Consider the following 22,147-nt stretch of genomic DNA (forward strand, 5'->3'; position numbering starts at 1 on the left):
TATGTCAGATAGACAAAAGCCAGGCAGAGGATGAATGAATGAATATATGAATATATACATCTATATATATATATATAGAGAGAGAGAGAGAGAGTGATGCTTTCCTATTTGCTCCCTATATTCATTCAAAACACGCATCATCTTTAGTGAACCAACAACTTGCAAAATCAATACAAACAAAACCACATAGGAAAAAATAACTAAAATTTAAAATACAGATGCATAATCTTACCTAAACACACCATAATATGATATAGCTGATCAATATCAGAATCTCCAGGAAAGAGGGGCTCCCCCATGAGCATTTCAGTTACCAGACAGCCAATGGCCCACACATCAACAGCCCTGAAAGAAAAGCAATGTGATGTAAAATCCGGGATCCTAATAGGTTTCAGTTCAGTTCAGTCGCTCAGTCATGTTGGACTCTTTGCGATCCCATAGACTGCAGCACTCCAGGCTTCCCTGTCCATCACCAACACCTAATATGTTCACTATGACTGAATCTGTTTTGTATATTGTTGCTGTTGTTGTTCAATCACTAAGTCATGTCTAACTCTTTGCCACCTCATGGACTGCAGTGCACCAGGCTTTCCTGTTCTTCACTATCTCCCAGAGTTTACTCAAACTCATGTTCATTGAGTTGGTGATGCCATCTAACCATCTCATCCTCTGTCGTTTGCATATTACTATTTTTGTATTCTTGGTATCAAGAAAAGTAATAGTAAGCCTTAAATTATGCTCAAGTGTTTTTTTTTCTATAAACTTTAAGTATTAACTTCCAATATTACATAAATCAGATTTCAGGAAACTTCAAGCATGTGACACAAGGCTTCCAAAGAGTCAAAATGCTTGTTAAGTATACTTAATTCTGGAAATAAGCCCTCCAGGTTTGTTTTCAGAGGCTACTCATTTTTGTTTACACATAATTTGAACAAGGTTCATCAGTCTATCCAACTAGACACTGAAAACAGCATACCAGAACAAGATGGTGACTGGGGAAACAAACAACAAGGAGAACAGAAAGCTAATACTGAGAAAACAGAAAAACTCTCTTAAAAATTGGTCACAAGAACTTAGAATATTCTGGCATCATTACCATAGGAACAGCTACCTTGAAATTGCTTAAGGCCATAGCTGGCGGAAATTACAGCATGGCAGTAAATGAGAGCTCAGAGTAATCAAGAAAATATTAAATGATATATGCTCTAAAAACAGAGAAATTAAAGAAAATATTTTAGAACAATTTCTATTGAAACTGGTAAAACCTGCAATCCCGTCTTCTTTGAAGAATTCATTTATGAAGATGATTTGTATTTTTAAAATGGTTCTTTTGATTCCATTTCTACCCCCACCCTTGCCCACTCAGCTCGGCCTCAATGCAAGTGTCAGACTTACCTAATCAATGTTACCTCTCTTTACAAGTGATAAATATATCTATTTCTAACTTACTGTTAAAAACAGACCACTTACTCACCTGGATTTCTCTACCTCTAAAATAATCATACTCATACCAACCCATTTCACAAGAATGTTTAAAGGGGAAACACAAAAATGATTACAAATCACTTTCTAAAGTTTTCTAAACTGAAAACTTCCTTTCAGTATTAGAGGGATTTTTTTTTTCTTAATGTAAGAAGTAGGATCTATTTAGACAGAAACACACTCCACAGACAAGGGTGTGGGCCATCGCAGAGGGCAAGTATTGAGTCACTAAGTCATGTCTGACTCTTTCTGAAACCCCAAGGACTGTAGCCACCAGGTTCCTCTGTCCATGGGATTTCCCAGGCAAGAGTATTGGAGTGGGGTGTCGTTTCCTTCTCCAGAGGATCTTCCGAAACCAAGGTATCGAACTCGTGGCTTCTACATTAACAGGCAGATTCTTTACTGCTGAGCTACCAAGGAAGCCCAGTTAGAGGGACTGTCATTATATTGAAAACATATTCCACTTTATGAAAAAAAGAGAGTCAAGTCTGCCCTCTGCAACCCCACCTTGCTAACGACATCTTACTTGCCATACTTGACATCACCAACCAACAGCTCTGGAGCTCTATACCATCGCGTTGCCACATAATCAGTATACACCTCCCCAGGAGCTGCCAGTGTCCGTGCAAATCCAAAATCACATAGCTTGACAACACCAGACTGGGAGACTAATATGTTCTCTGGCTTAATATCTCTGTGTATAATCTATGATATAAAAAGCAGAGTATGACATATATTGATCGGCACATCAAGTTAAGCAAATTAACTTTTTTTAAGCACTTGTTACATGCAGGGCACTGGTTTTGTTCCTATAATGAAGACAGATAGAAGCAGATAAAGTTGTTCCTGAGTTTAAAGAACCTGAGACCTAGCTGGGGAAAAAAGAACATTTATGCTTGAAATTTTATTTAAACAATTAAATTTTATTTAAACGAATAATGATATTGAGTGAAATATATGTTGCTGTTGTTGTTCAGTCACTAAGGCATGTCCAACTCTTTGTGACCCCAAAGACTGTGGCATACCAGGTTCCTCTGTCTTTCACTATCTCCTGGAGTTCACTCAAATTCATGTCCATTGAATTGGTGATGCTATCTAACTATCTTATCCTCTGCCAGCCCCTTCTTTTGCCTTCAGTGAATTTCCAATCAATTGCTCTGATAATGAGGGCTCTCAAGACTAAGACAGTAAAGCTATCACTGAAGACTGCGGTGGTCAGGGAAAATTTTTGAAGAAAAAGGTGGGCTCTAAGACAGGTCTTTAATACTAATGTGACCTAGATAAATGTAGAAATGAAAGGGCAATCCAAGTGAAGGGGACAAAAAGAGCAAAAGAGTGAGAATGAGAGTAGACCAGTAGCCACTAGGGAAATGTTTTTCCTGGAGTAGAGGTTACTTAACAGGTTATGCCTCAACTGCCAGCCTGGGAAGTCTGAGTTCATGTCAAGGTGATAGGAACCCATGGGAACCCATGACATGACCCATATGGTGTTTAAAGAAGATACTGAACATTTAAAGAAGGCCATAAACAAGATAAAGCAAAGAGGGTGACTAGAAGTGGGAAGAAGAGCAGTGGGACAAATAGGAGGTGATAGATTGAGGGTGTGAGGAGAAGGGGATGACAGAGGATGACATGGTTGGACAGCATCACCAACTCAATGGACATGAGTCTGAGCAAATTCCAGGAGATAGTGAAGGACGGGGAAGCCTGGTATGCTGCAGTCTGTGGGGTTTCAAAGACTTGGACATGACTTAACAACTGAACAACAAAAACAAAGGGCCAGTGCTAGTCTGGTGCTCAAGGGAATGGAAAGGAAGAGGTGGAATGTAGAAATATTCTAAAATCAACAGAATTTCGGAAGTAATCTCAGATACTTTCCTTAAACTTGGGAATCTAAAGGAATGGTGGATCCATTAACAAAAATAGAAAAGTCTAGAGAAGGTTAATTGTGGTTAAGAATAATTAGCAGTTTAGTTTCAGCAATATGTGTTTTTAGGTGGATTTCTGAGCACCCAGGTGGAGGCATACATCAAGCAATTATAAATGTAAAGAGGCAAAAAACATAAATTTTTACATTTGTAAAAATTATAAATGTAAAAAAGGTCAGTTGGTTATAAAAGAGACTATGGAAAGAGAAAACAGGACACTGGGAAACAATAGTACAAATTCTCAGTCAGTTCAGTTCAGTTCAGTCGCTCAGTCGTGTCTGACTCTTTGCGACCCCATGAATCGCAGCACGCCAGGCCTCCCTGTCCATCACCAACTCCTGGAGTTCACCCAAACTCATGTCCATCGAGTCCGTGATGCCATCCAGCCATCTCATCCTCTGTCGTCCCCTTCTCCTCCTGTCCCCAATCCCTCCCAGCATCAGAGTCTTTTCCAATGAGTCAACTTTTCACATGAGATGGCCAAAGTATTGGAGTTTCAGCTTTAGCATCAGTCCTTCCAAAGAACACCCAGGACTGATCTCCTTTAGAATGAACTGGTTGTATCTCCTTGCAAGTCCAAGGGACTCTCAAAAGTCTTCTCCAACACCACAATTCAATTAGGTCTAATTCTCTAATACAAGTAAATTTTATTTTGAAAATTTTGAAAATATGTTTATTGTAAACTCTCAGAGGACCAGAAACTGACACTGCTGAGCATTTTGCATAGGCTAAAGCTACTAACTTCTATTATATCCTAGATATCCACAGTAAAGGCTAGTTAATAACATGCATAGCTCAAGTATATAGAGTTGAAGTTGATGTCTGTAACTTACTTTCAAATAATGCATAAATAAATCAGGCAGATTAATAAGTAGACAAATGGAAGAAAAGATGAATAAATATTTCATAAAACAAATATAACAAAATGTTAGCAAGTATAGAATTCAGCAATAGGTATATGGGTATTCACTGTATATGCTCCCAACTTTTCAACTTTATAAATAATTATTTAAACTGAATACTTACATTGTGACTGTGACAAAATCCAATCCCACTGATAACCTGAAACAAATACTTTTGAACTAGTTGGTAGTCTAGTCCATTTGGAGAGAGCTCCAAGTCATCAAGAACCGTATGGTCAACAAATTCAAAGACTAGGTACCATCGCTTTTTTTTCTTACATACTTCCAACAAATTCACCAGATTTTCATGCCTTAGTTGCTATCAAAAAAAAAAAGTGAAAAATAATTTTTTAGAGGACCCAATTATTAGTAATAGTCACAGCATAAAATAGATCTCAGCACAAGAAAAACATCTAAATAAAATGCATAAACAGTATAAATTGTGAAACTATATCCTTACTGCTCCATTCTCCTCTCAGAGAACACAATAAAGCCAATGAGAAAAAGAAGGTAGCTTCATCTCTGATGAAATTAAGAAGGATCTAGAACTCCAGTACTTTGGCCACCTCTTGCAAAGAGTTGACTCACTGGAAAAGATTTTGATGCTGGGAGAGATTGGGGGCAGGAGGAGAAGGGGACGACAGAAGATGAGATGGCTGGATGGCCTCACTGACTCGATGGACATGAATCTGGGTGAACTCTGGGAGTTGGTGATGGACAGGGAGGCCTGGCATGCTGCGATTCATGGGGTCGCAGAGAGTCGGACACGACTGAGCGACTGAACTGAACTGAGGACCCCGACCCCCAACAAATGAGGTGGCACCATCAAGGTCAAACAGGAGTCTAGGGATATACCATAAGATTATCTGTGGTTACAAAGCTAGCAGAGCAGAGTTTTCCAAAGCTGATGACATACCCTGAAAAGAAAAACAAAACCAAAAAATTACCCTTCTTTGATTTAATGAGAACAGGGTTCACAGACTGTCAGTGAAAGCATCCTAAGAACTGAATGGTACCAGGAAACAAGAGAGGAGGGGTGAACAATCCCATAGAAACTCATTTGCTGGAAGCAGTCTGTCAGTGAAACCAAGTGGAAGGCAAAACAATTCATTATGAACAAATCTGCAATTACAAGTTTCAGAGAAATTAAGGAGAATGTAAATAAATCCCACACTCGGGCTTCTGTTGTTAGGAATATCACTGTGAACCAGGGTGGATTCCTGCTAGCCTGGAACAAGACCACAGCTTCTCCTGAAAATGAACCTCCTTCAGATAGCTGGTCCAGAAGGGTCTCACTTTGTTGCAAGATAAGAAACAATCAAAAAGGAACGAATTCAGAATCTATTCAGAATACAATAAGAAAAGAGAAGGACACTCTGTAATGCAATATGGAAAAATAATATTCTTTTAAAATGATTGTATGTATATGTGTAACTGATTCACTTTGCTGTATACCAGAAACTAACAGAACATTTTAAATCAACTATTTGTTGTTGTTTAGTCACTGAGTCGTATCCGACTCTGCGATCCCATAGACTGTAGCACATCAGGCTCCTCTGTCCTCCACTACTTCCTGGATTTTGCTCAGACTAATGTCCATTGAGCCAGTGATGCCAATCAACCATCTCAACCTCTGTTGCCCCCTACTCCTCCTGCCCTCAATCTTTCCCACCATCAGGGTCTTTTCCAGTGAGTCAGTTCTCATCATGTGGCCAAAGTATTAGACCATCAGCTTCAGCATGAGTCCTTCCAATGAATATTTAGGGTTGATTTCCTTTATAATTTATTGGTTTGATATTCTTGTAGTCAAAGGGACTCTCGAGTCTTCTCCAGGACCACAGTTAGAAAGCATCAATTCTTTAGCACTCAGCATTCTGTATGATCCAGCTCTCACATCCATGCATTACTAATGGAAAAAACATCAGTTCAGATCAGTCACTCGGTTGTGTCTGACTCTGTGACGCCATGGACTGCAGCACGCCAGTCCTCCCTGTCCATCACCAACTCCCAGAGTTTACTCAAACTCACGTCCATTGAGTTGGTGATGGCATCCAACCATCTCAGCCTCTGTCGTCCCCTTCTCCTCCCGCCTTCTATCTTTCCCAGCATTATGGTCTTTTCAAATGAGTCGGCTCTTTGCATCAGGTGGCCAAAGTAGGGGAGCTTCAGCTTCAGCATCAGTCCTTCCAATGAATATTCAGGACTGATTTCCTTTAGGATGGACTGGTTGGATCTCCCTGCAGTCCAAGGGACTCTCAAGAGTCTTCTCCAACACCACAGTTCAAAAGCATCCATTTTTCGGTGCTCAGCTTTCTTTATAGTCCAACTCTCACATCCATACATGACTACTGGAAAAACCATAGCTTTGACTAGATGGACCTTTGTTGGCAAAGTAATGTCTCTGCTTTTTAATATGCTAAGTTGGTCTTAACTTTTCTTCCAACAAGCAAGCATCTTTTAATTTCATGACTGCAGTCACCATCTGCAGGGATTTTGGAGCCCAAAAAAATAAAGTCTCACACTGGTTCCATTGTTTCCCCATCTATTTCCCATGAAGTGATGGGACCAGATGCCATAATCTTTGTTTTCTCAATGTTGAGTTTTAAGGCAACTTTTTCACTCTCCTCTTTAAAGAGGTTCTTTAGTTCTTCTTCACTTTCCACCATAAGGGTGGTATCATCTGCATATCTAAGGTTACTGATATTTCTCCCAGCAATCTTGATTCCAGCTTGTGCTTCATCCTGCCTGGTATTTTGCATGATGTATTCTGCATAGAAGTTAAATAAGCATGGTGACAATATATAGCCTTGATGTACTCCTTTTCTGATTTGGAACCAGTCTGTTGTTCCATGTCCAGTTCTAACTGTTGCTTCTTGACCTGCATACGAATTTCTCAAGATGCAGGTCAGGTGGTCTGGTATTCCCATCTCTTTCTGAATTTTACACAGTTTGTTGTGGTCAACACAGTGAAAGGCTTTGCCATAATCAACAAAGCAGAAGTAGATGTTTTTCTGGAACTCTCTTGCTTTTGCCATGATCCAGCAGATGTTGGCAATTTGATCTCTAGCTCCTTTCCCTTTTCTAATTCCAGCTTGAACACCTGGAAGTTCACGGTTCACACATTGCTGAAGCCTGGCTTGGAGAATTTTGAGAATTACTTTACTACCGTCTGAGATGAGTGCAACTGTGTGGTAGTTTGAGCATTCTTTAGCATTGCCTTTCTTTGGGATTGGAATGAAAACTGACCTTTTCCAGTCCTGTGGCCACTGCTGAGTTTTCCAAATTGGCTGGCATATTGAGTGCAGCACTTTCACAGCATCATCTTTCAGGATTTGAAACAGTTCAACTGGAATTCCATCATCTCCACTAGCTTTGTTTGTAATGATGCTTCCTAAGGCCCACTTGACTTCATATTACAGGATGTCTGGCTCTAGGTGAGCGATACCACCATCGTGATTATCTGGGTCATGAAGATCTTTTTTGTATAGTTCTTCTGTGTATTCTTGCCACCTCTTCTTAATATCTTCTGCTTCTGTTAGGTCCATTTCATTTCTGTCCTTTATTGTGCCCATCTTTGCATGAAATGTTCTCTTGGTATCTTTAATTTTCTTGAGATCTCAGTCTTTCCAATTCTATTGTTTTCCTCTGTTTCTTTGCATTGATCACTGAGGAAGGCTTTCTTATCTCTCCTTGCTATTCTTTTGAATTCTGCATTCAAATGGGTATATCTTTCCTTTTCTCCTTTGCCTTTTGCTTCTCTTCTTTTCATAGCTATTTGTAAGGCCTCCTCAGACTGCCATTTTGCCTTTTTGCATTTCTTTTTCTTGGGGATGGTCTTGATCACTGCCTCCTGTACAATGTCACGAACTTCTGTGCATAGTTCTTCAGGCACTCTGTCTATCAGATCTAATCCCTCGAATCTATTCACACTTCTACTGTATAATCATAAGGGATTTGATTTAGGTCATACTTGAATGTTCTAGTGGTTTTCCCTACTTTCTTAAGTGTGAATTTGGCAATAAGGAGTTCATGATCTGAGCCACAGTCAGCGCCCAGTCTTGTTTTTGCTGACTGTATAGAGCTTCTCCATCTTTGGCTGCAAAGAATATAATCAATCTGATTTCGGTATTGACCATCTGGTGATGTCCATGTGTAGAGTCTTCTCTTGTGTTGTTGGAAGATGGTGTTTGTTATGACCAGTGCATTCTCTTGGCAAAACTCTATTAGCCTTTGCCCTGCTTCATTTGGTACTCTAAGGCCAAATTTGCCTGTTACTCCAGGTGTTTCTTGACTTCCTACTTTTGCATTCCAGTCCCCTATAATGAAAAGGAAATCTTTTGGGGTGTTAGTCCTAGAAAGTCTTATAGGTCTTCACAGAACCATTCAAATTCAGCTTCCTCAGCATTACCGGTTAGAGCATAGACTTGGATTACTGTGATATTGAATGGTTTGCCTTGGAAAGGAACAGAGATCATTCTGTCATTTTTGAGACTGCATCCAAGTACTGGATTTGGACTCTTTTGTTGACTATGATGGCTACTCCATTTCTTCTAAGGGATTCTTGCCCATAATAGTAGATATAGTGATCATCTGAGTTAAATTCACCCATTCCAGTCCATTTTAGTTTGCTGATTTCTAAAATGTCGATGTTCAATCTTGCCATCTCCTGTTTGACCACTTTCAATTCGCCTTGATTCATGGACCTAACATTCTAGGTTCCTATGCAACATTGCTCTTTACAGCATTGAACTTTACTTCCATCACCAGTCACATCCACAACTGGGTGTTGTTTTTGCTTTGGCTCCATCTCTTCATTCTTTCTGGAGTTATTTCTCCACTGATCTCCAGTAGCAAATTGGGCACCTACCGACCTGGGGAGTTTATCTTTCAGTGTCCTATATTTTTGCCTTTTCATACTGTTCATGGGGTTCTCAAGGCAAGAATACTGAAGTGGTTTGCCATTCCCTTCTCCAGTGGACCGCGTTTTGTCAGAACTCTCCACCATGACCTGTCTGTCTTGGGTGGCCCTACACGACACGGCTTAGTTTCATTGAGTTAGACAAGGCTGTGGTTCTTTGACTATACTGACATTTGTCAGAAAAATGATGTCTCTGCTTTTTAATATGTTGTCTAGGTTTGTCTCAGATGGTAAGGAGTCTTCCTGTGAACACAGGAGTCCCAGGTTCGATCCCTGGGTGGGAAAGATCCCCTGGAGAAGGGAATGGCACCCCACTCTAGTATTGTTGCCTAGAGAATTCCATGGACAGAGGAGCCTGGTGGGTGACAGGTCCCTGGAGTAGCAAAAAGTCATACACTGCTGAGCGATTAACATTTTTATACTTTCCTTCCAAGAAGCAACGTCCTTGAATTTCATGGCTGCAGTCACTGTCCACAGTGATTTTGGAGCTCAGGAAAACAAATCTGTCACTGTTCCTACTTTTTCCCCTTCTATTTGCCATGAAGTGATGGGGCCAGATGCCATGATCTTAATTTTTTGAATGCTGAGTTTCGAAACAGCTTTTTCAATCTCCTCTTCCACCCTCCTCAACAGGCTTTTTAGTTCCTCTTCACTTTCTGCCATTAGAGTGGTATTCCTTGCATATCTGAGGTTGTTGATATTTCTCCCAGCAATCTTTATTTCAGCCTGGTATTTCACATGATATACTCTGCATATAAGCTAAATAAGCAGGGTGACAATACATAGCCTTGTGTGCTCCTTTCCCAGTTTTGAAACAGTCAGTTGTTCTGTGTTTGGTTCTAACTGTTGCTTCTTGACCCACTTACAGGTTTCTCAGGAGACAGGTAAGGTGGTCTGGTACTACCATCTCTGTAAGAATTTGTCACTGTTCATAATCCACAGAGTCAAAAGCTTTAGCATAGTCAATGATGCAGATGTAGATGTTTTTCTGGAATTCCCTTGCTTTCTCCATGATCCAAAGAATGCTAGCAATATGATCTCTGGTTCCTCTGCCTCTTTGAAACTATCTTGTAAACTATAAGTTCTCAGGTCATGTACTGCTAAAGCCTAGCTTGAAGGATTTTGAACACAACCTTACTAGCATGTGAAATAAGCAAAATTGTATGGTAGTTTGTACATTCTTTGGCATTGCCCTTCTTTGGGATTAGAATGAAAACTCAACTTTTCCAGTTCTGTGGCCACTGCTGAGTTTTCCAATTTTGCTTACATATTGAATTCAGGACTTTGACAGCATCATCATTTAGGGTCAAGAACAACAGTTAAAACCAGACACAGAATATCTGACTGGTTCAAAATTGGGAAAGGAGTACAAGAAGGCTGTATACTGTCACCCTGCTTATTTAACTTATATGCAGAGACATCACCTAAAATGCCAGGCTGAACGAATCACAAGCTAGAATCAAGATTTCTGGGAAAAATATCAATAACCTCAGATATGCAGATGATACCACTTTAAAGGTAGAAAGTGATGACGAACTAAAAAGCCTGTTGAGGAGGGTGAAAGAAGAGATTGAAAAAGCTGGTTGAAACGCAACATTCAAAAAACTAAGATCATGGCATCCAGTCCCATCACTTCACGGCAAATAGAAGGGGAAAAAGTGGAAACAGCGACAGATTTTATTTTCCTGGGCTCTAAAATCACTGCAGATGGTGACCGCAGCCATGAAACTCAAGGACACTTGCTCTTTGGAGGAAAAGCTATGACAAACCTAGACAGCACATTAAAAAGCAGAGACATCATTTTTCTAACAAAGGTCCATCTAGTCAAAGCTATGGTTTTTCCAATAGTCATGTACGGATGTGAGAGTTGGACCATAAAGAAGTCTGAGTGTCAAAGAATTGATGATTTTGAACTGAGGTGGTGAAGACTCTTGAGAGTCCCTTGGACTGCAAGGAGATCAAACCAGTCAATCCTAAAGGAAATCAACCCTGAATATTCATTGAAAGGACTAATGCTGAAGCTGAAACTCCAATACTTTGGCTACCTGATGCAAAGAACTGATTCACTGGAAAAGACCCTGATGCTGGGAAAGATTGAAGGCAAAGGAGAGGAGGGCAGCAGAGGATGAGATGGTTAGATAGCATCTCAACTCAATGGATGTGAATTTGAGCAAACTCTGGGAGATAGTGGAGGACAGAGGATCCTGGCACGCTACAGTTTGTATCCACAAAGCCTTGGACACAACTTAGCATCTGAGCAACAACAACAAAATGCACCTAACAAGAAAGAATCAAACTATGTGATGCAAAAATTGAGAATTGCAGGGAGAAATACATGAATCTACTATCATAGTTGGAAATGTCAACATTTACAGAAATAGATCCAAGCAGGCAGGTAATCAGTAAGGCCTGAGTTGAACTCAAGAACACAATCCAACAACTGGGTAGAACTGGCATCTATAGACTACTTCATCCAACAACAGAAGAAGTAACTTTTTTCTTAACCTCATGTGGAATATGCACCAAGATATACCACTCTGTGGGCCACAGACCACACTAACAAATTGAAACACAGAAATCATGCAATGCCTTCTGTTAGATCAAATGGAATTAAACTATAAATCAATAACACAGAGATAACTGGAAAATCTCAAAATAGGCAGAGATTGAACAATACACTTCTGAATTAAATTAAAACACAGGCTGTTTCATATTATCCCCCATCCCCCTCTCTCTTCCTCTATTGCTCTGCTTTTCTTACTAACGGACCAAAGCTGAGATTCCGACTTCATTAGAGAAGGCATGGGTGCCATAGGAATGTACAGACTGCCAGTGGTGAAGACATTTGCCACAGGACATCAGCCAGCCAAGTGGAGAAAGTGCAGGTGCACCAGAAGTGTTCCATGAATGATGTTGACACAAGCTACCAAGTCCACCATATGATGATCTGCTCAGTTCAGTTCAGTTCAGTCGCTCAGTCGTGTCCGACTCTCTGCGACCCCAGGAATCACAGCACACCAGGCCTCCCTGTCCATCACCAACTCCCAGAGTTCACTCAGACTCACGTCCATTGAGTCAGTGATGCCATCCAGCCACCTTATCCTCGGTCGTCTCCTTCTTCTCCTGCCCCCAATGATCTGCTCACTTCATGCCAAAAAAAGGACCCACCAGGAAAGGAAGCCTCTACTGACAATGCCTAAAATCATACAAGCTGGCAAAAGGAGAACTGTCTGCAGAGGCCCCCTCCAGTTTCACAAAGCAGAGCAAAAAGGAGTGATTTGAAGCTGAAAATTGCTATCTGGCACAGTAGCCCATGAACATAGAAGAAAAAAAATCTTGGGAAGAAAACATCTTCACTTTAGCCTCAAATTATTCCTAAAAAAAAAAAAATGTTTCAAATGTAATATCTAGAGAAAAAAATAAAGATAACCAGGGCATGCAAAGAAATGGTACTATAAGTAAAAAAAAAAAATCAGAAGATAAAGTTGATCAAAACAGATGCAATATGAGTTCAGATATTGGAATTATCACATATAAGTGACTATGCATAAAAAATCAATGTCAAAAAACTGAGGGAAACTGAAACCATAAAAAAGTGATACAATAGATTTGAACCCAAAGAAAAACTCTAGAACAGAAAAGTTCTAGAAAATTTCTGAATGTTAGTGCCACCAAGCACCTTAAGAGTACCCTCAAGAGCCTCATTTAAGCAAACAGAACTCCTCTCGGGGCGAAGATAGCATCATCCAGAAACTCTATAGAACTTTTAGAAATTAATACTGGCATATCAAGAGATAAGACTCAATCCAAAACCAAGAGAAAAACAATGGAAATAAACGTGGGAGAGCTATTTACTGGACATGGACTTTAGAAAAGCCTGTGATTTAAATAGAAAGCAAAATAGAGGGTTTGGCAGCAAAATGGAAATTATAGGGAAAAGGATTGAATTAAAAATTAGAACATTAAAATATGTCTATAAGAAATCAGTGGGTGAGTTTACCAATAGATTAGATATAGCTGAAACAGAACTACTGAACTGGGGCTTCCCTGGTGGCTCGTTGGTAAAGGATTCGCCTTACCAATGCAGGAAACGGGAGTTCGATCCCTGATCGAGGAAGATACCACATGCCTCGAAGCTTCTAAGCCTGTGTACCACAACTGCTGAGCCTGTGCTCTAGAACCTGGGACCTGCAACTCTTTGAGTCCACATGCCACAACTATTGAAACCTGAGTGCCCTAGAGCCCATGCCTCACTAGAGAAAAGCCCACATGGCAACGAAGACCCAACACAGTCAGAAACAAATAAAATTTTAAAAAAGAACTACTGAACTAGAGGATAGGTCAGAAGAAAATCTGTAGAATGAAGCAAGGGAAAACAACAGGATGAAAAACACAAGAGAATATAAGACACATATGAGGAAGGTCTCATATATGAAACTGAAATCTTATATGGAGAAGAGAAAAGAATGGGACCATAGCAATACCTGAAACAGTAATAGCTGAGCATTTTCCAGAAATGACAAATGACATTATTTTATAGATGCAAGGGCCATAAAATCCAAGCAAGATAAATATAAAGAAACCCACACCTAGGCATATTATTGTAAAAGTGTTGAAAGCCAAATTAAAGAGAAAGCTTTGATGCATCCAGAAAAAAAAAAAAAAAAAGACCCACTAGGAATGTCTGACCTTTCAATAGAAGCAATGCAAATAAAAGCCAGCCGAACAGTGTAATGTTATCTTGAGCATATCAAATGTAACTAACTGCCAACGTAGAGCTCTATGTCCTGTGAAAACACTCTCTTAAACAGAAAGCAAAGACTTTTTTTGAAAGACAAACACAAACGAACAACATTCCTTGCTAGCTTCAACGAAAATAAAGGATGTGATTTAAGTACAAGGAAAATGATCCCAGATGGAAGCTCAGAAATGTACGAATAATTGATAAATAATGGAAAAGACAAATATTAGGTATTTATCAAAGGAATAAGAATCTTACATAGTACATACTCAGATCACAGGGCAATTGTGTCAAAACTAAATAACCAAGGGAGAAAAACCTAGGAAATTTCCACACGTTTGGAAATGAAGGAAAATGAGAAAATATTTTGCACTGCTAATCAAAATTTCTAGGACACATACAAGCTATTCTTAGAAGGAAAATGACAGCCTTCAATGCATATATGAGGAAAAAAAAAACTAGAAATAAAAGAAGTTAAGCATATAACTCAAAACATTAAAGAAAAGAACTGTAAAATAACCCACCCAAAATAAGTAGAAGGTATAAAATGTTAAAGAACAAAAATTAATGAAATAGAAAAGAAATACACAAGAAAGACCAACAAAGCCAAACACTGGTTCTTTCTAAAGATAAATAAAATGGATAAACTTCCAGTTAGATTGATGGGGGTGGGGCGGGGGAGGGAGTTAACATAGCAGGTCTGAGATCTTTATCCTTAGAAAGTTGGCTTGCGAAGTAAGCCCTTGGCTTGTACCTAGGTACTTGGATTTCAGAAGTGTTCCCTCATTTCTAGAACTGATAAAGTGATTCATGGTGCAAACAATATGGTGTATGCTGAATACCTGCAGTTCTACTAAGAGTCTGGAATTTTGGTACAAGCAAAGCAGGGAGTACTGCTATGACAAGCCCTGTAAAAAAAAACTCTGGGCCCTGAGTCTCTAATGAATTTCCTTACTAGACAATCACAAGTAGTGTTATAACTCATTGCTGGAGGAAATTAGTGCATCCTGTGTTAATCCACTGGGAGAAAAGCGACAGATTTCCTCTGAAATTCACCCCATGTGCCTTTTCCCTTTGCTTATTTTACTGTATATCTTTTTACTTTAACAAGTCATAGCCAAGAGTACAACTATTTGCTGGGTGCTGTGAGTCCTCCTAATCACTGAAACTTGGGGTGGTCTTTAAGACTCCCAACACAGTTGTTGGTAAATAGATAGGCAGACAGAGAGAAAGAGGGGCAACAAATACTTTTAAAATCATGTTTTGGGACTTCTCTGGTGGTCCAGTGACTAAGACTTTGGGTTCCCAATGTGTTGGAGACCTAGGTTCGATCCTTGGTCAAGGAACTAGATCCCACATGCCACAACTAAAGATCCTGCCTGCTTGTAGTAACTAAGACCTGGAGCATCCAAATAAATAATAAAAAATTATGTTATGGATAAATGAATACTCAGATGTAATCCTTCTGTTTATTACCAAAAGAGAAAACAAAAATCTATACTTTAAATTTACTTATGGAAATAAAACAAATATTAAAAAAGCACTTTCAAAACTGTTGACCAAGAAACAACTCTTTTTTTTTTTTTTTTTCTCAATTCAATATATGTGTTTACTCACCTTTAGTAACTTGATTTCTCTCATGGCAATTTTTTTAACCATTTTATCATCATCACTTTCTAAGAACTTCTTGATGGCCACAATTCTTCCACTATCTTTATTCCTACACTTCATCACCATTCCATAGCTCCCTTCTCCAACCAATCCTAGGTTCTCATATTTTTCCATTTTTAATTCAAAACCACTAGGAATTTTTCTCTCTGTGGGAACCAAAATATGGCATTAATTATGCTGAATACATTAATTCCTCTACCCTCCCAAATTAATTCTTCCTCACTTGTTTTCCATATTAGAGCAGACACTGCATTAATAGCTGTCCTGTGTATTTATTCCCATCTAAGCTATGTTTTCAAAATATTCACATACATTTCATAATAGACAAGGCAAGCGGAACTGAAGCCATTAACTTCAAATTTAAATAACTGAATGTCATGTTAGTGAAATCTCAATATATTTTTAATGCAGATAAAGCAATGCCTGAACTATTATACAAAACAATTACAGTCTACCTTAGAAAAACACAGTTCCTTTTCACTTAAATGTGAAAACCAAGTGAATCTGGTTTCAGTGAAGATAAAATTTATTTTTTTACATCAGGTTTAAAAGATCAAAATTAAGGATCTTTATAGCCTTTCTAATCAGTTGGGGAATGTATTACCAAGGTAACACTAACAACTTCTGATAAACTATTTTTTTTAACTTTTCTTACCATAGTAATTAAATTCTTACATTGAACATATTAAATAACAGTCACACAGTATGTAAGCAGATTTTTAAAAATTAAATGTTAATGTTCCAAATACTGTATTTCAAAAATCCTTTAATGATTAATCACTAGAAGTATGACTATTTGAATTTTGTGTTTAGAATTATTTTACATCACATTATATGACATTTTCTGCAAAAAGGCAATCCTAACAAAATCTGTCTTACTTTACCAATGATTGGTGAAGGACTAGCAACTATTCCACTTGATATTTTGGAATAGAAAGAAACTTTTCAGTCCAGACACAGTTAGGTTTTAATTCATAAGTTTTGATTGTCAAGAAATATAAAAACTAATAAACTACAACCTCAAAGTTAAATTTACTTTTATATCTGTTTTTGAAATTAAATTCCAGAAGCAGAAAATAAAAAATATTGCTTTTAATTTCAATGTGATTCTAAAAGTTTTGCGGGGGGGGAAGTCTTTTGGTAATATAGTCCAGCTTCCCTGGTGGCTGAGAAATAATCACCTGCCAGGGCAGGAGACACAAGTTCAATCCCTGGGCTGGGAAGATCTCCTGGAGAAGGAAATGGCAACCCACGCCAGATTCTTGCCTGAAAAAGAAAATCCCATGGACAGAGGAACCTGGTGGGCTACAGTGCCTGGGGTCACAAAAGAGTCAGACACAACTTAGCTACTAAGCAACAACAAAATATGTATTCAAATGATGATTCATAATTGAAAGTTTTTAACCTGACAATACAGAAACACTCATTCATAAAACTTGGAGAGAAACAAATTCTTACCTATAACATTAGTTGTGTACTTATGAAAATCTAAAATTAATCTACCCACCCAGACTGTGAACTGTTATATTTTCTTTTCTTCCCTATTGGTACACTAATGACTACGACAAAACAAATATTCTCTTTGTTCTAGCAAACTGTGAAAACCCCATGTATACATTTTCATCAGTTTACATTTGACAGTTTAGGATATATATATATATACACACCAGCTATTTTTGCCCTTGGTATGATAAACCTAAAGTCTAGTCCTTAGTAACATATGCTGTCTTAGTGGTAGGAAAAAAACTAAGGAAAGAAGAGAGAGAATTACACTGATAATTTTTTCCAAACACTGACATTTTATTTGAAAATAGTTAATAGAGAGAGATTAAATGAAATATATATATGTTGATAAACATGGAAAATCAGAAGACTGATCTTCGAAAGGAGAAAAAATAAATCCCAGTCAACACCAACCCAATTATGTCATTATTTTACTACCAGCTCTGATAGGAGGTTCTCCCATAAACTGTCCCTGACACTAACTTGTCATACATTTGACATTTTAACTTCCATTTAACTTCTATTAACTATTTTTAAACAAAATGTTAGTGTTTGAAAAAACATTAATGTAATTCTCTCTCTCCTTTCCTTAAGTTTTTCTCCTTTCACTAAGACAGCATATTTTATTAAGGACTAGACTTCAGGCTTATTATACCAAGGACAAAAATAGCTGGAATCTATAACTTGAACCAATAAAAAAAAATTTGTAATTGGTGTCCTCAATATTTGGAAATGCAAAGTGAACAAAGTTAAAATTACCTTAAGCATGTCACAAGCTAACATTCTGCAAGTTAACTAATCCAAATGTATTCTCCAACCAACTGCACATTGGGTCACGGTACATTGAACACTTGCTTTTTCAAGTGGCACTGCCTACAAATACCTTAAAAGTATCAAGGCTGAAAAAGCTTCTTGTTTCGTGAAACAGTTACTCATAAACCATAACTTCTCATGCCTTCTACTTGTGAATGTAAAGGGTGATACAAACTAAAAGGAAATCTGACCAATTGGCAATGCGGTAGTTCTGGACATATGCCAAGGAAGCACAGAGTTCTTCTACCAATAATTTAGATAATAAAAATAATGCTGTTTTTATTTGTTAAAGACACAAATCTACTACAGGTGAAAGAACGAGATAATCGAAGCTTTAAAAAGTATTATACTTACTGTTTGTTCTAAATCTTTCCGCGTGGAAAGTCCCAAAGGTTTTCAACTTGGAGACAAAATTGAGGTGAAGAGCATCTTCTTCGCAGGTCTAAAAGATGCTGACTAGCAAACTAGCAATTCCACTGCTGTCTTTATTTCTTCTGCGGACACAGTCACGGGTCCCAGGTGAAGCAGGCAGGTAGGCAGATTGGCCTCAACCCGCCGCAAGCTTACACTCAGGAGAACCGCGGGCCGCATGCTGTCGTCGTCAAGGCAACGACCTCACTCTGTCCCCAACCATAGGCACAAAGTCTCCAGAGAGAGAGAAGGCCGGGGTATAAATATGTCCACGGCAGGCACCAACACCTGTTAAGGCCAAGGCCTGTACGGAAATTAGCGAAGGTGAGAGGGCACCGCCCCGCAGCTCTTAAGATGCCTGGTCCTTGTAGTCAGTGAAACTGCTCAGCTCTGGCTAGCCCTAAGCGAAGGCGTTGGCCACCGAGCTGCAAGGGGGCGGATCCTCACCCGCCCAGGCCCGCCCCCGAGTGCGCCAAGCCGCCCGTGTTCTGATTGGTTGAGCTCTGTCGTCAAGCTCTCTGATTGGCTTAGCATCACCCATCCAGCCAGTTCTCCTGGGGCTGGGCTCTGGATATAATCTCTGATGCACAGACCCTAGTATCAGCATACATCTACGTTCTCAAATAAGGGAGCACCTTTCCTTCTTTCCTTCGCTGGGAGATCTCTCCTCTAGACTGGGAGAACAGCGATTCTGGTGCTCATGGAGACGCTAAAAGTGGTAGTGGTTTTGTAGGAATGGGTGAAAATGGAAGGGGGAAACCGTGAAAATAGTGCGATGAAGCGTTCTTCAAGCTCCTCCGCTGAGCCGGGAAGTGGGCTCTGCAGCCCTCACCCGGGAATGTTCGGACTTGAGAGCGATTCGACCCTTCCTTTCCGGTCTGGGCAGTGGGGCCAGTGTGGGGCAGGTAGATGAGAGTGACAGTATTGGAGGTGATAAGTAGGCGAGGCAAGGTGAAGGTAGGTAAGTGACGACAGAACTGACGTTAGAAGGGACCTTGAGGAGGACAGCCTGGACAGTGAAAGTGAGGGAAATATTTTGGAGATAACGAAAGGGGAAGGGAGGACAGCGATGAAATAACAGGAAAGTGGCTAAGACGGTTGGGGAACTAAAAGACATGAGCAATACTGCCATATGACAGCCAAGCAGGGTGCAGTTAGGAATGCTATGTTTAAGGCACAGACTAACTCAATCCATGATTATGCAAAACTGGTAGGCCAGACTCATGTAGATGCTTAAGTCACACACACACAAAAACAACAGAGTTTTTCCTCATTCCATACCTCTGCAAGGTAAGGTATGAGGACACCTTAAACTCTGTTATTTTCACATTAAATCATAAAAATCATTTTATAATGGTATTTGGTCTCTGTAATTCCTTGATCCAGTTAGGAGTGTGTCCTGGATAGATCTTCTAAAAACTGAATTGTACACTTTAAAGGGGTGCATTTTATGTATGTGAATGATATTGCAATAAAACAACAGACATACTGGAGGATAACAAATTCACAGCTGGCCCAGAAATCTTTTTCAGTAAATTTATATATTTTAGCTTTAAGCAGCCCAGTTCTTTCTCACCTTAGCAGTCATCTGTTAAATAACTTTTGGCAACAATCATTCTCTATGTATCTGGATATCCCAAAACAATGTGCTTCAGTCAGTTTCTTGCCAGAAAACTTTAAAAAAACCTCTCACTTAGGTCTCTTGAGATACTGAATGATCATGGGATTTTGGGATCACTTCAGTTGAGTTACCAAATGAACAGAAGGGCCATAAAATCTTCAGACTACAAAAAGTAAGGTTATCTTCAGTATATTATGGCTCATGCAGCTATGAATGCATTCTGTCACTGTATTAAGAAAATACTGACTCATTTTGCAGTTCTTGTTCTTTGATGGAAGGACGGACATTTGTCTCAACCTAGTAGTTGATTCAGTGCCTCACTGCCACATTTAAGTGATTAAGACAAATAGATTTGGAAACCTAAAGTACAATACACCACTTACTTGGTCAAATTCAATATACACCATATTTGATCTGTCAGTCACCAAAACAGCTATATCATAATAGTATAAACCTGGAATCCATTCCTCAAATGTTAAAAATAGCATATTCTGTTTGCACTGATAACAAGACTGTTATAAACTCTCCCTTGATGTTCCCTCTCTCTGTCTAGCCTCTATCCCCTTCCTCTGTTCATATTCATAGCATGCATGCATGCTAAGTCGCTTCAGTTGTGTCCAACTCTGTGCGACCCCATAGATGGCAGCCCACCAGGCTCCCCTGTCCACAGGATTCTCTAGGCAAGAATACTGGAGTGGGTTGCCATTTCCTTCAAGATATTTATAGCCAACCTACAGAAAAAAAATTGTTAATTTATTGTTCTCTCTTGGGCTTTCATCCTTCTCACTTCATTGGAATAGTTCTTCCCAAAAATCACTATGACCTATACAAAGCTATCTGTGGCAGACTACTGGACACTCACAATAAGCTGGATCCTTTTTTCTCTACGTGTGGCTTATTTTCTGAAATTTCCTTTGCAGTTAGGGGTGGTCATGCGACTGAAGTCAATGGAATATGAGATGTGTACCATTCCCAGATCTTGCCCATGAAAATCTCCATTCAAGATCCTCCATGTTACTTTTCCCTTCCAGCTAGCAGTAATGGAAATGACTATAATGTGATCTTCAAACCACACCGTGAAGCTGGTAGAGCCTTCATTCATCTAGGTCCCTAAATGATTGAGTGAGGGAGTGACTACTGACCTTTTCACCACCACTCCTTTTTTATATGAGAGGGGGGAAAACTATTGTGTTTGAGCTATTACACATTTCAGGGTCTGTTTATTTTAGCAGTTGTGTGTTATTCACTCAGCCATGTCTGACTCTTTGCAACCCTATGGATTGTGGCCGACCAGCCTCCTCTGTCCATGGAATTCTCCAGGCAAGAATAAAGGAGTGGGTAGCCATTCTATTCTCCAGGGGATCTTCTTCCCAACCCAGGGACTGAACCTGGGTCTCCACATTGCAGGCAGGTTCTTTACCATCTGAGTGTCCATCTAAATATTTGACTTTGCAAAACAAATTCCCGAAACTTAGCTTCCCTTGACACCAATACTTGCCACATTTTATGTGTTCTCTGCATGTTCTTCCTGTTGTAGAACCCTAAAGGTGGGGATTATCTGAGCGCTGTCCTCAGCCTCCTCTGTGCTCTCTTCCTAGATGATCTCATCTAACCCAATAACTGCAAAGACCTATACTGACCAGTCACAGCAAAGCACTCTCAGAATTCCAAAATCATACTGCCTTACATTTTTTTCTTGGATATTCAATTGGCATACAAAACATGGATATAATAGAACTGATATTTTGTTTGGGCCACACCGTGTGCTTCTAGCTCCTGTGGCAGTGATAGCCCAAAATCCTAACCACTAGGCCACCAGGGAAATCCCTAAGAGAAATGTCGATTTTCCCTCCACATTTAATTCACACTCCTTCTTTATCTCCTTCTCTATCTCAGTAAGAGTACTGCCTTCCACCCAAGTTGCTTCAAAATCCTAGGAGTTATCCTTGAATATCTTTCCCTCACATTCAAAATTCAATCCATAATGGAATTTTCCCAGTAGTCCAGTGGTGAAGACTCCACACTTCCAGTGCAGGGGCAAGGGTTCCCTCCTGGTGGAGGAACTAAGATCCCACATGCCATGAGGTGCAAAAAGCCAATCCATTGTATCCCAGTTATTAACTGACCATTTATCACCATCTTCACTACTCCAAGAGA

At 39.4% G+C, this 22,147-nt stretch overlaps 1 protein-coding gene across 2 annotated transcripts in view; it reads right to left on the reverse strand.

Moving 5' to 3' along the window:
• The window catches only part of CDKL2 (cyclin dependent kinase like 2), a 42,803-nt gene extending 24,042 nt beyond the window's left edge, over positions 1–18,761 (reverse strand). The window contains exons 1-6 of one of the 2 annotated variants that reach the window (XM_060417224.1): positions 18,313–18,761; positions 16,824–16,908; positions 15,589–15,788; positions 4,437–4,631; positions 2,009–2,187; positions 233–345 (exon numbers count right to left, since the gene is read on the reverse strand). In XM_060417224.1, coding sequence (XP_060273207.1) covers positions 233–345; positions 2,009–2,187; positions 4,437–4,631; positions 15,589–15,756 — 655 coding nt within the window. In that variant the 5' untranslated portion in view covers positions 15,757–15,788; positions 16,824–16,908; positions 18,313–18,761. The remainder of the gene's footprint in view (positions 1–232; positions 346–2,008; positions 2,188–4,436; positions 4,632–15,588; positions 15,789–16,823; positions 16,909–18,312) is intronic. The other variant, XM_012180171.4, reaches the window with a different exon arrangement.
• Between the last annotated feature and the right edge of the window lie 3,386 nt (positions 18,762–22,147).

Source organism: Ovis aries, chromosome 6, assembly GCF_016772045.2.
Source record: "Ovis aries strain OAR_USU_Benz2616 breed Rambouillet chromosome 6, ARS-UI_Ramb_v3.0, whole genome shotgun sequence".
NCBI classification, from domain to species: Eukaryota; Metazoa; Chordata; class Mammalia; order Artiodactyla; family Bovidae; genus Ovis; species Ovis aries.